At 41.4% G+C, this 13,616-nt stretch overlaps 1 protein-coding gene across 17 annotated transcripts in view; it reads left to right on the top strand.

Moving 5' to 3' along the window:
* Nucleotides 1-13,616, top strand: part of PRRC2C (proline rich coiled-coil 2C) — a 76,225-nt gene that overhangs the window by 21,433 nt on the left and 41,176 nt on the right. For 9 of the 17 annotated variants that reach the window (XM_075422442.1, XM_075422444.1, XM_075422443.1 and 6 more), the window contains exons 4-13: nucleotides 2,129-2,235; nucleotides 5,687-5,824; nucleotides 7,735-7,985; nucleotides 8,348-8,427; nucleotides 9,375-9,508; nucleotides 9,592-9,679; nucleotides 9,954-10,095; nucleotides 11,103-11,177; nucleotides 11,929-12,604; nucleotides 13,421-13,590. In XM_075422442.1, the coding sequence (XP_075278557.1) occupies nucleotides 2,129-2,235; nucleotides 5,687-5,824; nucleotides 7,735-7,985; nucleotides 8,348-8,427; nucleotides 9,375-9,508; nucleotides 9,592-9,679; nucleotides 9,954-10,095; nucleotides 11,103-11,177; nucleotides 11,929-12,604; nucleotides 13,421-13,590 (1,861 nt within the window). The remainder of the gene's footprint in view (nucleotides 1-2,128; nucleotides 2,236-5,686; nucleotides 5,825-7,734; nucleotides 7,986-8,347; nucleotides 8,428-9,374; nucleotides 9,509-9,591; nucleotides 9,680-9,953; nucleotides 10,096-11,102; nucleotides 11,178-11,928; nucleotides 12,605-13,420; nucleotides 13,591-13,616) is intronic. The other 8 variants (XM_075422448.1, XM_075422446.1, XM_075422436.1 and 5 more) reach the window with 5 other exon arrangements.

The raw sequence follows: 13,616 nt of genomic DNA, 5'->3' as shown, positions 1-13,616 counted from the left end.
AGCTTTTTAGTTTAAGCTTACGAAACTATGAGTTTAGAACTTTCTGCCTGGTGTTTTGTGTGGTGATTCAACAACATTGTTGTGTACTTCAAGGTGACTTACACTTTGTCTGATTAAATCTGTGTTGAGACAGTAGCTTGTTTGACTAACACATGCTTTATCTGCGTCTTTGTCTGCCTTTCCATAGCCTGCTGCATGTGTTAGGAGTATATTCCAGTAGTTGATGTTGAGTTTAAAAATAAATTGCAGTCCACTATCCGCAACTGGAAGGTGTTTGCCTTTGTATTTTCATAATCATTATTCTGATAAAGGCCTCAAAGACCACATACAAGTAAAACTGGTATGGGGGAGGGATTCGTTCCCAGGAAGAGGTATGTATGCCCAGGCCATGAGTAAATTCTCCTCACTTCAGACTACCTAATGCATTTGCTCAAGTCTTCAGACCATATTTGTAACTACTGCTATATTTCTTCACTATTTCAACATGTTTATAAATGCTGCAGTTAACATGTAAAGTGTTTTGGTATTCCTCTTGAAAGTGTCATGGATAAAGGTAACATCTTGATATCGGCTTGTTTTAGTTTAATTCTTTCTCTTATATCACTGCCTGGGAGTTCACATGAGTGAGTTATTGCCTGTGATTATGAATTTTTTTACTCCTGCTTTCCTAAGTTGTCACTCTTTCTATGGGTGTTGCCTCAGTCCCTTTTTCCTAAATTGTGCAGCCTGTAGTGTATTGACTGATTAATTCAGCTAGCACCAAGCTGAGTTCTTTACCTTGTCAAATGGTACAGCTGTAGGACAGTGTTTAGATAACTTCAGTTCTAAGTGGGCTGAGCTTTGAAACAGTAGAACTACAAAAAGTAAACTCTTAATAGTCTTCTTCCTTGTTTCACTTCTGCATGTCAGAGTACAGCCACATAAGTTCCAGCTTCCCCAAAGTCTGTTCAGAAAATGTGCAACTGTAAGAAAATATAAATTAAGTGGAAAATGAAGAGAAGATTTTTTTTTTTTTAATTCTGATAATCTGTGGAAACAAATCAAAATTGCGTTCAGTTATCCCTGTAAGATGCCAGTGTCATGTGTGTGTGTGTCCCCGGGATTTTTTTTTTTTGGTGATGTTTACTTCTACGTAATTTCTGCGACTGCCATGTAGTGCTCTGAGCTGATCACTGCAGAATCCAGATGGAACTGACTTCTCAGTGACAGTCGTCAGAAATTTTTGATTACTTTGAGGTCTATTTAAAGCATTTACAGATGTTTACTGTAAGTTAACTGGCATGATATTACACTAGTTATCTCTTTACTGGTGTAACAGAGTGATTCTAGACTACTGCATTTGCCCCGTAATTCCTGCTTTGTCAAAAATGAGTACTACTGAGCTGGAGGTCTTGACTTCTGCACACTAGTGCTTTGGAGTCTTAAGGTATCTCAATATGCAGATTTCAGAAAGAACTATTCTTTCAAGAAGTTAAACATCATCACTGAATCTGTAGACTAGAAAGATCTTCAAGAATATTCCTGGTTTTTATATTGGACAAAATGAGTGCTTACATCTGCCCCTTTATTCTTAAGATGTGAAATTAAGACTTTGTTCTTAATGGACTTGCTGGGCTCCGGTTCATGGTACCTGTAAGTCTTTTCATGAAGTCTTTAGCTTTTCTTAGCAGTTTCTTTTGGTTTGTTATTTCCGACGTACATTTACTTTCTGTCAGTTCATGGTGGTTTACGTGCTTGCCCTCTCTTAACTCCTGAGGCAAGAGAACATTATTCCAAATTATTCCTTGCCATGGTTGTACATTGGTTAGGTTTTAATTGTCCGGTACACTACTTCAAAAGTTATAATTCTGTTCATACCTGACTGCATTTTCTGCCCAGCTGCTTTCATTCGTTCCTCTCCACTTTGGGAAATTTACTCTTGAAAGAAATAGCTAATTTATTGCAACTTTGAAATGTTACTATAACAACTCCTTTTATGTAAGAAAATGCTTTTTCTGCAGAAAAGTAGGTATTGGTTCTTCAGCTGCATAGATACATCATATCATTGACTTGTTTACGGTAGTAATCCTGATGATCTTATTGTGTGCTCACCCTCTTGTATTCACAAGTGATTTTCTTCTAATTCCAGACAGCCAGATGTGCCACAGACACAACCAAAACCTGCTGTTCCTGCTCCTCCAGAAGCAGCTCCTGTTGCCAAATCATGGGCCAACACCAAACCAGGTGGACAAGATGGTAAGTGATGTTCAAGGTGGAGGGGTTCTTGACTGGCCTAGCAGGCTGTGAATGCTGCTATGAGAGACCCAGACTCAGCAACCAATTGAGTCTTGACTGGGCCAGTTAGGACTAAGAATGCTGTGGAAGCAACTGTCTTGGCTGGCAGGTGAGCCCGGTCCCTTGTCACTCAAGTGAGCTCCAGCCTGATTTAGCAGCAGGTCTGACTGCCTTTTGAAGGGCTGGCACAGCTGCCTTTTTTGGATTCAAAGGGAAACGGTGGTGACAGCATAAGATCTTGAATACGACTGTGATGAGCAGGGGAAAATCTCAGTCAGTAGTTTATAACTCATACAATTTTGGCTTGGGAAGGAGAAACATAAAGAGTTAATGGTGATTCTGGTCATGATTTTGGATTGTTTTATGCAAAATGTGTGTAGTGCTTCTATTTAAATGTCTGCTACAACAATACTTTTCCCTTTATTTTATAGATTCCTTGGTTATGTTGTTTTCAGAGTGATAGTGTTCAAGTAAGGTTGGGTTGTTTTCTGGGAAACACATTAAAGGTGTATTTTAGGAGGTTTTTTTAAGCATAATTGTATGAAAGGATGGAGAATTATTTCCATTAGTGTGAATGTTAGCTCGAGTGTTTTCATTACAGATGTAAGATCAGGTCTAAATCTTTAGCAGATTTTTTAAATTGCTTGTAGAGTGAGAGGATACTTCAAGTTCTTGTGTCTCCATTATGAAAAATAAACTATGACATGTTTTATTCCTTAAATTTGAGATCTGCAAGCTTTCTGTAGCTATAAAATAAAGTTTTGGCTTCCAAGTTGAAGAAGTGAGCTCTCTTCTGGATTGAGATCTTAGAATAGTACAATCTGAATTGCATGAAGGTAATTTCTAAGCCATTAATTATTTGGAGTTTGTTAAAATGGCATATCTAATGATTTTCCTTTTTTTTTTTTTGCAGTAAGTGTTAACAATGACAATTTTAGATTCTCAGCTTCTTGCTCTCTTCTGTAATGTTCACTGCTTCCTTCATTGTCAGATATAGGGACTCTTGTCCTTAAGTTTCTGCAGGAGCTTTATAGAATAAAACAACAAAGGAATTAATACTGATGCAAAGTGATCTGCATAGCAGCCTTTCTACATAAGCTGATAACATCATCTCTGTGACACAGGAAATAGTGATTCGGCTCAGTGGCTTCAAAATGCATTTAGCTAATTATTTTGTAGTTACCATGGCAGCTTCTGTGCCAAGCCCAGATGGTGCCCTCATTTCATTCAATTAAAGCAGTAGTGGGTTTGCTGTTTCAGGAAGAAATGCAGTGTATGGATTGGCATCAGCTGCTTGCTCTCCTCCTCAGTTTGAAACTCAGGGTACACCTGTTGTGCTCATGCTTTCCTGATCTGCAGTTGGCTGGAGGAACTTGTAGTGTTTCCAAATGCCTTGTATGCTTTCCAGCAGTCATTCAGCCGGCTGCCTTTTGCTCTTGTAAGGCTTCATTTGAGTGAGGCAAGACTGAATTCTTCTCTGATGCTGTTGGTGGCAATGTAGAAAGAAAAGACTTCTATAATGTAACTGCAGAATGCAGTGGCTAAGAGTTGGGGTTAATTGATACCATACATATTCTGAATTCTTTAACTTTTTCCTGAACAATCTGGCTATTTCAGGTTGATAGCCTAAGTGCTGTCAAGCTGATCACTGAGGATGCTATTACTTGCAGGTAAAACATTGTCACTGTTACTGTGCAGACTTGAGCAGCTGTCCTGGGTTTGGCCAGGACAGGGTTAATTTTCACCGGAATTCAGGAAAGGGCACAGCCAGGCGGGCTGACCCCACCTGGCCAAACAGAGCCGGGCATTCCATACCATGTGCCGCCATGCTGCGTTCCGGTGGAGGGGGAGCGGTGGAGGGGGAGCGGGGTGGTGGGAACTCACGGCTTGGGAGTGCGTGGTGCCGGGCCGGTCCGGGAGAGCGGCTCTGTGGGTTGTGCGGTTTGTGTTGTGTTTTCTCCTCATCTGTATCGTTGTTGTTCCTGTTCCCTTTGTTTGCTGTTCTGTTAAACTGCCCTTACCCCGACCCACCAGTTTTTGCCTGGTTCTTTCCATGCTCCTCCGCACCCCGGCGGGGGGGAGGGATGGTCGCGTGGTGCTTTTGTTGCTGGCCGTAGCCAAACCATAACAGCAGCAAAATTTTTTGGGGATTCATAAAACTCATGAGTGTGGCATGCCACAGGACCTCTGAAGAGACTTCCTTGTCTGGCAGGCCATCTAGTTACCGTGAGTGCAGTTTCCAGTCCCATTAAGCAAGTTGTTGGATGTAGCTGCTTGGGAATGTCAAGAGTCCAGTTACCATTACAGAAAAAGCCAAGTAAACGTGATCCGTAGTAAGTGAAGTTCGAATGAAGATTGAAAGATTTCAAGACAAGTAGTAGACACAGGGATAGATAGTGGTATTTTCTGTCATGTCTTTACAAAGACAGTACAACGAGTAAGGACTTTATACTGTGCTTGACTCTTAATCTTCAGGAAAAAGAAAATCCAGGATCCCTGTGATTTATTGTTACGAAGGACTCTTTCACAGATTGGAGAGAATAGAAGCTTTTCTAGCTGTTAGCCAAAACAAAAACCCCTGTATCGTGGGGATTGGGGGATTTTGAACAGCATACGTTTAGAACCCTTTTTGTGAGTTTGCCCTCTAGACTATGTAGCCTAATAAGATGTCTCTTCCAACAGCCAGTAGTAAAAACCAGGTATAGGAACAGGGCATTATATGTTGGAATAGAAATCTTCTGTCAGTAAGATTATCAGTGATTTGGTACTGGAATGATGTTGACCTAATAGATAAATACCCATTATGGAGGGGGGTTGATTCAAAATAAATGCTTACAAAACCTGCTAAAGAGGAAGATGGTCTGTAATATGGCTTCCCTACCATGTGCAACAGAAGTCTTAAATCCCAATCCAGAGTTACGATGTCAAGGGTTTTAGAAATCAAAGAATGCTACAGTTCTGATACTTTTCTCATAATGTAAAAGCTGTGGCCTTGTGAAGTCTTCAAGAATTATTTTTCATTAGAACAGTAGGTAATGCTAGAGGCTTTTGCAGTGACATAGCTGCCCGTTCTTGGGTTGACTATAGCTGTAGAATAAAACAAGGGAAAACTTTGTCGGGGAGGAGTTGTTAATAGAGCTGAGGAACTTCAGGTGCTCCCTGTATAAAGTCTTGTTCCATTGTACATTTTTGCTCTCTGGTGCTTCTGAATTTTTCTCAACCTCAACAGATGTAACAGTTGGCCTAGTAAATTCAACAATTTTGGTTGTGAATGCTTTACAGGGATTGCTTTTTGCTTATATGAGTTGTGTTACCAGTAAATTGATGTGGCTTTAAGGTTCGTTTTTTAAGGATGATCAGGCTTTTATCACTTTCTGAAATGTGGTGACTTTGTGAATATCTTACTGCGTAGGTCCAGCTATTCCAGTAAATAGTTATTTCCAGCAAGAGTTTCCCAGTCTGCCGGCAGCTGGGGATCAAGAAAAGTCAGGCAAAGACAAAGATGCACCTGAAGACCTCCATGGATCAGGACCCAGCTTGCGACCACAAAGTAAGTATATACTACAAATTGTTGTGAGATTGTATAGATTTGTGTGGAACTCGGTTATTACAAGATTGCTTGTGCCCTGTACAAAATAAATTGAGGAATTTATTGTTTTAATCAACACACTCCTACACTGAAGAAACAGATTTTTGGGGCATTCTTCTGTTTTACCGTGTTCCTGGTGTGTGGTAAATAGGGTATTTAATCCTATCCTGTAGTTCGCTTTCCATTTTCCCAACCTAGTCAGTACTCCACTTGTGCTCTGAGGAGTGTTAGTTAGTTGCACAATACTGGAATTTTCTTAATTCCAGCTGCTAGAGGTCACAACAGCTAAAATACGTATTTAAAGAAACCTCCTAATATGAACTAATTATACAAATCATCATTAGCTTTGTCCCCACATGGTTAGTATTCAGAGTACCCTGAAAAATCCTGAACAGGAAGTGTAATCTACAGGATACTAAAAGAGCGGACTGAGATTTGAGAGGCTGAGGCATGTTTAGGTCATGGCTGAGTTGCTCTAACTAGCTGGATCTGTTTTGGCTGTGGGGGATTAGATTGAGTGAAAACAACCATAAACGTGCTGGGTTTAGATGTCTCGGGGAAGAAATGTGTATTGCTTCCCCAGATCCTTTTAATGGGAAGCCATTTGTGCCTGTTGCCAGTCAGAAATGAGATTCCCTTCTTCCTCAACAATTTGCTTTTGATGAGGTTTGATGGACTAGGGATCCTTTACTGCACTGTCTTGTGCTAGGGATAAACAAAATGTGCACTGCTTTTAGAGGGCTTGGGCTCTTAGGGAGCCTTTCTGTGTTACAGGCATCAGTCTTCCTTGATTTGTCTGTCGGGTCCTACAGACTGAGGCCATATGCTTGTTCAGGTCCTCACTTGATACTGATGAAAAGAGTAAGTTGTCAAGAAATTTGAGAAATGCCCAACATGAAATTAGGAAAATAGCTGCGCGTGTCTGTTCCAGCCTCCCGCAGGCAGTTAGAGTTTTGGTCAGCACTGTACATGCTATATTAAGCCCTTTTTTCCGGCCTGACAGCAGAAAGCTGAATGAGCTTGGCAAGTACTGCTCCTTTAGCAGCTGTGCTTCCCAGCAAAGATAAATCAAAGAGCTGTAATGGATAGTTAGGATTATAGTTTAACACTGCTTAAAGAGTTTGTGCACCTAAAGGAGCATGATTTACAGTGTGCGTCTGAATTTTTGTTGGTCCCTGTGGATCTGAACACTGCTGCTAAGTTGACTCTGTTTTTTTAGTCTTAACTCATGCTCTGTAGGCAGAAACTTCTAAATGAACGGACTGCCTGCCACAAGTGATAGGTCATTAAAATCCTTTAGTTTTCCTGGACTTTTTGCTAGATGTTCACACCTAGAAGTACAGCCCTCAGCACTTCTATTCCATCCTTATCAGACAGAGATACAAGCCGGACTCTGGCTACCTGTCTTCACTTAGAAAGGTTATGCGCAGGTGTATGTCATTTTGAGCTGCTGGAGAGTTTTGTGGTAGGCCTTCGCTGCTTAAGAAGCTTGATGTTTCCTTTGACAAGCGTCTTCACTCTGAGTCAACAGTGGCTCATTTACCACAGCTAAATCTGTTTTTTCTCCTGTGCTATTATCAGTATCCTTCCTAAATTGCATTGTGTTTTGGAAGGTAGAGTGGGACAACTAGAGCAGTCTATAAATGTAACTCTTACCCTTCAGGAACATAGCTGGATGTAGGGTTGAAGAGGGATAGAAAATAGCCTCTGTTTTCTCAAGTGGCCATTGCTTGCTTCAGTACCAGCTATGAATGTGTGTCTGCACAGATTCCCTATGTCACTGAAAACTGGGTAGGAAGAATGTGATTTTCATTATGCCTGTCTGTAAATCTGTAATATAAAGTCTGTTCTTGGTTTTTTTCCTCGTACTGATTCTGTCCATGCAGATGCTACTAGTTGGAGAGAAGGTGGCAATAAGAGCAACTCACCTGGTTCTCCAACTGATCAGGAAGCTAAGGCTCTTGGACAAGAAGATGGTAACGCTACACCAGCAGAACAAAATGATGGCCAGAAGGCAGCAGAAAAGAGGGATGTGCGCTTACCACAGATCCCTCAGCCCAAGCTGAATGGCCAGCAGCAACCACCTATCTCCTCTCAGTACAGAGCAATGATGCCACCTTATGTAAGTGACGGTTACATGAAAAGTCTTTAAGCAGCGGGATTGATTATTGGCTAGTGTGATTTCCTTAGGCCCTTTTCTCCTCCCTCCATTTCTGCTGGAAGGGTGGGATTGCAACCAACTCCTTAAAGGACATGGCTACCTGTTGCTGCTCCTGCTACACTCAGTTTGAACTTGTCCAGAGTTGATTTAACACTTGTAATCACTCCGCGTTGGTGACTTGATGTTCATGCCCTTGTGATATTAAGCAAACTGTCTTGAGTGAAGAGTCTTGCTTTACTTCCATTGTGATTCCTTTGATCTCATTGTGCTTAATGCAAGGATATTTTTTAACGAATGGCTGCTGTTTTTTAAACCTTTCTTAGATGTTTAATCAGTATCCTAGAATGGCATATCCTCCTTCCTTGCAAGGTCCAACAAGATTTCCCAATTCTGAGCCTAGCAGGTAAGAAACCTTACGAGTGGTGTTGTGTGGGTGTAAACTCTGACTGGGGCAGGAAGCAAAAATTTACACGGAGTATCTGGATTATGATCATACACTGCATAAGAGCTGCCACTGGTTAATCTCACAATTTTTGCTTGTGTGGACCAGTGCCATGGAGTGGTCTGTGTTTGATAACTCAACTGCAAAACTTGAGGGTATTTTGCATGTTACAGAATTTTCGATTGGGAAGAGCAGGAGTCATCTGGGGACACGTTTGAAACTTCAACCAATATTTTGCTTGTAAAAGGACTCTTCCATTGTTGTTATAAAAGTGGTTAAGTCCTGATTCTCAACTCTGCTGCTCTCCAATTAAAGTACAACTGTAATGCATTATAAAACTAGTTTACCTCCATGTGTTTCTCCATAGTTGAGGATGTCTTTCCATGTGTGTGAGAAAATAGGGGATGCTGTAAGCAACAGAGTACAAACTTTGACAGGCAATCTGTGGTTGGGATCAGGAAGAGGGCGGAAAGGCTCAGAGACTGGGAGAACTCGAGTATAGGAGTAGGGAGAAAGCACAGAACCTTTGACAGTGGGAGAGCATGAAAAGTATAAAGAAATGTCTCTGAGGTGGATAAATTGGTGTTAAGAAGGATGCCAGATCTATGCAGTGTGTTGTTTGAAAGTTGCAAGGCATGTGGTTTTCTGCTGTCAGCTGACATTTGGCTTGTTTGTGAAGTGTGCAAGCAAGGCTATAGCATCTGATCTTTCTCTTCCATAACGAACCATCTGGTGGTGTAGCAGTAATTATTTGAACTACAATAGTCGCACGTGTGGATGATAGTTCAGATTTATACTGTATTTGAAAGAACAGTACTGTATACTTCAAATAATTGTCATACAAGTTGACCTTTTATCTAGTCATTCTGTGGATAAATGGTGAAATTGGCCTTTGTCTCTTTTTTTAGAGGGCCAAGGGGAAGAGGACCACCTTCGTGGTGTTCAGAACCTATTGAGCGCCCATCCATTCTTAGTGCTAGTGAACTTAAAGAACTTGATAAATTTGATAATCTAGATGCTGAGGCTGATGAAGGCTGGGCAGGTAAGCACATCAGATTAATGGTTTCTGTTATTTGTACATTGAATCTTTCTGAAAGTTTAATAGAATATTTGCGTATGTATCAGGTGCTCAGAGTGAAGTGGATTACACTGAGCAGCTGAACTTCAGTGATGATGATGAGCAAGGAAGTACTCAGAAAGAGAAGGAAAGTGGGTGAGTTGTTGTTGCTGATTGGATGCGAGTGCTACTTACCTAGCATAGCTTTTGGGAAGGTTGAATGAAATAAGTGCAAGTACTCATTCCAGTAATTTAATACTGTATTGAGTTGCATAACTGCCTGCAGACTGCAGTCAGCGGGGCATGTTATAGAAATGATCCTTGTTGTGAGGAAGTTTCGCTCTTGATAAGAAACGTTGAGGGTAAAAGATAAATCACCAAAAACCTGTGCGGAGTACACCTTCCATTTTTCTAATTTCTTTGCATATAGTGATGAACAAACACCATCAAAAGATTCCCAGAGTCCTGATGGCCAGAAGGAAGCAGAAGACCAGACAAGTGCTAAATCTGCCACCCAGGTTTCCACAGCAGCAACCAAAGGGTCTTATGGCAAAAGCTCTCAGCTTGATCAGGTTTGTGTGGTGTTCAGCTCTTCTGGCAACAGCCTCATCAGGAGAGGTCCGACTCGGGTGTCTTTCCAAACTGTCAGGTCATTTAAGGTTATGAACATGAGTGAAAGCATTAGCTACTGCTTATCTGAGCTGTGGTAACTGATCGGGTGCTGCTTAGTCAACTTAGCTGCTCCTGGTCACAAAGTAAAAATAGCATGTCTTTATCTAGTGTGTTCTAATCCACGGTTGTGAGGGGGTGAGAACTCTTGTGTCAGTTACTGCGACTCAACTGACAAGCTTTAACTCAAATCTCTTGTCTGTCCATCCTTGTAACAGCGAATGAAGCCGATCTGGTGTCCGTCATGTTTTATAGTGGCACAGAGTAAATAGTGCCCAGCTGGCCCACATGCTTTTCCTGGGTGTGCAGGGGTTTTTTTGGTGTTGTGACCTACTTTATTCAGTGCAACTTAGCAGTAATGTGTGAGCTCACTTCTGACATCTCAAGCATCAGACCTATGCAGACCATGTAGAATTCATCAGCTCAGCTGTTTTGGATTTTAGTTTATCCTCTAGCAGAGGAAGATTAGCAACTACCTTGGTTTATGTTTGCTTCAGCTTCCTCCCACGCCAAAAAGCTACTGTTGACTGTATCTGAAATTTTCCCAGACATATTTTCTCTTGACGCCAGTAATAATGAAGATGGGAGATAGAACTGGTTTTACTTGCACTTTCTCTGTATATGAAGGTCATGTTGTCTTTCAGGGTTTGATGCTACATGGAATCTGAGGAAAAACAGTGCAGTAACATAAACTCTGAAATCTGGATGTGGGTATATGTAAAGTAATTGTTTAGCTCTCAGTACATAAAGTGGAAACACTCTTGCCCTTGTTCTGCATGTAAATTTGTATCTTACGCAGATAATTCACTAAGTGTAGTATGCTGGTGTAGTAGAAAACAGTAAATCTAAAATTTGTCGGCTTGACTGTTAACAAGCTTGCTTAACCCTGGTACTGTGTTTGATCCAATAGGATCGGGGCCCAGCACAGCCTTCTCTACATGAAAGAGGCGGTCCTGCTCTTCATCCGAAATCTAGTCTACCACCGGTAAGAAAGATTAGAATTGTCCTTATTTCCTTGAGTTAAAGTATTTAATGCTATGGTGGAGGGTTTTAGACTGAGAAAAATAAAAATATGCTTCATATAGGCATAAGCCTTTTCTTTAACAAATAAAATGATGGTAGTGCCTGGGGCCAGTAAGAATGGAACCCCAATGCAGCCGTGCTGCTAAGTGTGTAAAGCAGCCCCATATTGTAAGTGGTGTATGAAATGTATGAGCACTTCAAGAGCTTTCAGTTATCCAGCCCCGTTTGGGAACTGGGGAGCACAGGGGCACGTGAACGATGCTGGAGGCAGATGGGGAGATGAAGTCCTGAATGAAATGTGTATGTAGTAGCTTCTTACCAATTTTCAACAGTTCTTATTAAAATCTCAGTTGTCCTGAGCTACCTTGAATTTCTCTGGCTCCTGAGGGGGGACGTTTTTCTGAGATCTGCCCTGAGGCTCTGATTTAGAGCAGCCTGTGTCCAAATCTAAAAGATGTTTGTCATCTTTGCTGTCACTTTGCCTTAGTGATGGGGAAGAGTGACGTGAGCTCAACTGAATCTTTACCTCTCCTTTCTCAGCTCAGGTTGCATGAGTCTGAACTGGAGGAGGAAGGTGGGGGCTTGCTTTTTCTTCCAAATCTTGCTTTTTGAAGGTGCCGTGCAAGTACATGTGTTGACAAATAGTTAAATAGAATATTTCAGCTGGTTGTTTATAGAATACATGCTCAACTTAACTGGTTTTAATATTGCAGCACCCTCCTCCTCCTGATCGCCAGGTAGGACCTGGAAGGCAGGGACCCTTTCCCCCTAAACCAGTACCAGATGAAGATGAAATTTGGAAACAGAGGAGAAGACAGCAGTCAGAGATATCCGCTGCAGTTGAGCGAGCTCGTAAGCGGCGAGAAGAGGAAGAAAGAAGAATGGAAGAACAGAGAAAAGCAGCTTGTGCTGAAAAGCTAAAACGGTTAAATGAGAAATTTGGCTGTGTGACAAAACCCTCCCGGGAAGACCCTCTGAAAGACAGGGAGAGGGAGAGGGAGCGGGAGAGGGAAAGGGAGAGAGAAAGAGAGCGGGAGAGGGAAAAGGAGAGGGAGCGGGAGCGAGAGCGCGAAAGAGAAAAAGAGAGGGAGAGGGAGAAGGAAAAGGAAAAAGAGAGGGAGAGGGAGAAGGAAAAGGAAAAAGAGAGGGAGAGGGAGAAGGAAAAGGAAAAAGAAGAAAAAGAAAAACTGGAGAAGGCACAAGAACAAGAAATGGAGAAAGATAAAGAAAAGGAGATGGAGAAAGAAGAGAAGGAGAATGAGAAAGAGAAAGAGGAGGAGAAACCAGCACATGAGGTTCCTGAGCCTCTAGAACCTGTGACAACACCTGTAGTAGAAAAACAAGAAAGTGAAACCAGGAGTAACAAGGAAGAAAAAGGTATGCTTGCACGTAAGTAGGAGTTGTCTGTCTTAAAGCCGAGCCACAGATCATAGTTGTAATCTAGGAGTCTAATTTGCGTACCTAATTAACCTGGTGCATTTAGACCATCTATTTTCCTGGCACATTAAGCTGCTAACTGTCCTTTGAGCTGGACCTGTTTGCCCAACCCATCAAAAAGTTAAAGGAAAAATTGGGATCTGTGATTTAGGCTGGACTTTGAAGAGTACAGAAAGCAAAGCAGGCTTTCTTGCTAAAGAAGGGTCAGCAACTCATGTTGTTAAAAAGCAATGTAAATTATTTCAGCTATTCTGTTTTTTCAGAAAACCTAGAGAAGTAGGCACACAGAGCATGTATTTAAATTTGGTGCATTTTTTGTAGTGGAACTTGAATGCCACAAGAGAACTGTTAGACTGTGCTTAATAAGGTTGTGTTATCCTTTAAATGGATAAAAGTGGTTGCAAAACCAAAACTTGGTTCATAAAAAAAGTAGATTGAAATGTAATATGATAGTATTGATACAGCCTTCTTAAATCACATAATAGTTACAACCTAAATGCCAGTGGTTGATTACCCAGTGTATCTGAGTTTAAAAGGGACGCTGAGAAATGTATTAACAATTGTGCTGTTTTGAGGGGTTGTTCTTAACTTTTTTTTGCCTTTATTGGTTTTGGAAACTGACTGACGTTCCATAAGGCAGACTGTTTTCATTTTAGAATATCCTTGATCTGACATTCTGGTGGAAATGTCATAGGTTTAAGATTCACTCCTGTCTCCCACATGTGGGGTGATTTTTTTGTGTGGTTTTTTTGTTTTGTTTTTTTTCAGAAGATCAAACAGTCTTTACCCGGCAAGATAGTGGTCGGAATGAGAAAGAAATTTCACAGGTGACACATGAGAGTGAGCCAGATTCAGGATCTCAGCCTCGTCCTGCTGTTTCCTCAGGCTATTCTAAGCAGTTCCAGAAATCATTGCCACCAAGATTTCAGAGGCAGCAGGTAACTAACCAGTTCATTAAAAGGAT

This window comes from Opisthocomus hoazin, chromosome 6, assembly GCF_030867145.1.
Source record: "Opisthocomus hoazin isolate bOpiHoa1 chromosome 6, bOpiHoa1.hap1, whole genome shotgun sequence".
Lineage (NCBI taxonomy): Eukaryota > Metazoa > Chordata > Aves > Opisthocomiformes > Opisthocomidae > Opisthocomus > Opisthocomus hoazin.
Note: the sequence above shows the minus strand (reverse complement) of the source record. Positions and strands in the feature narration are given on the sequence as shown.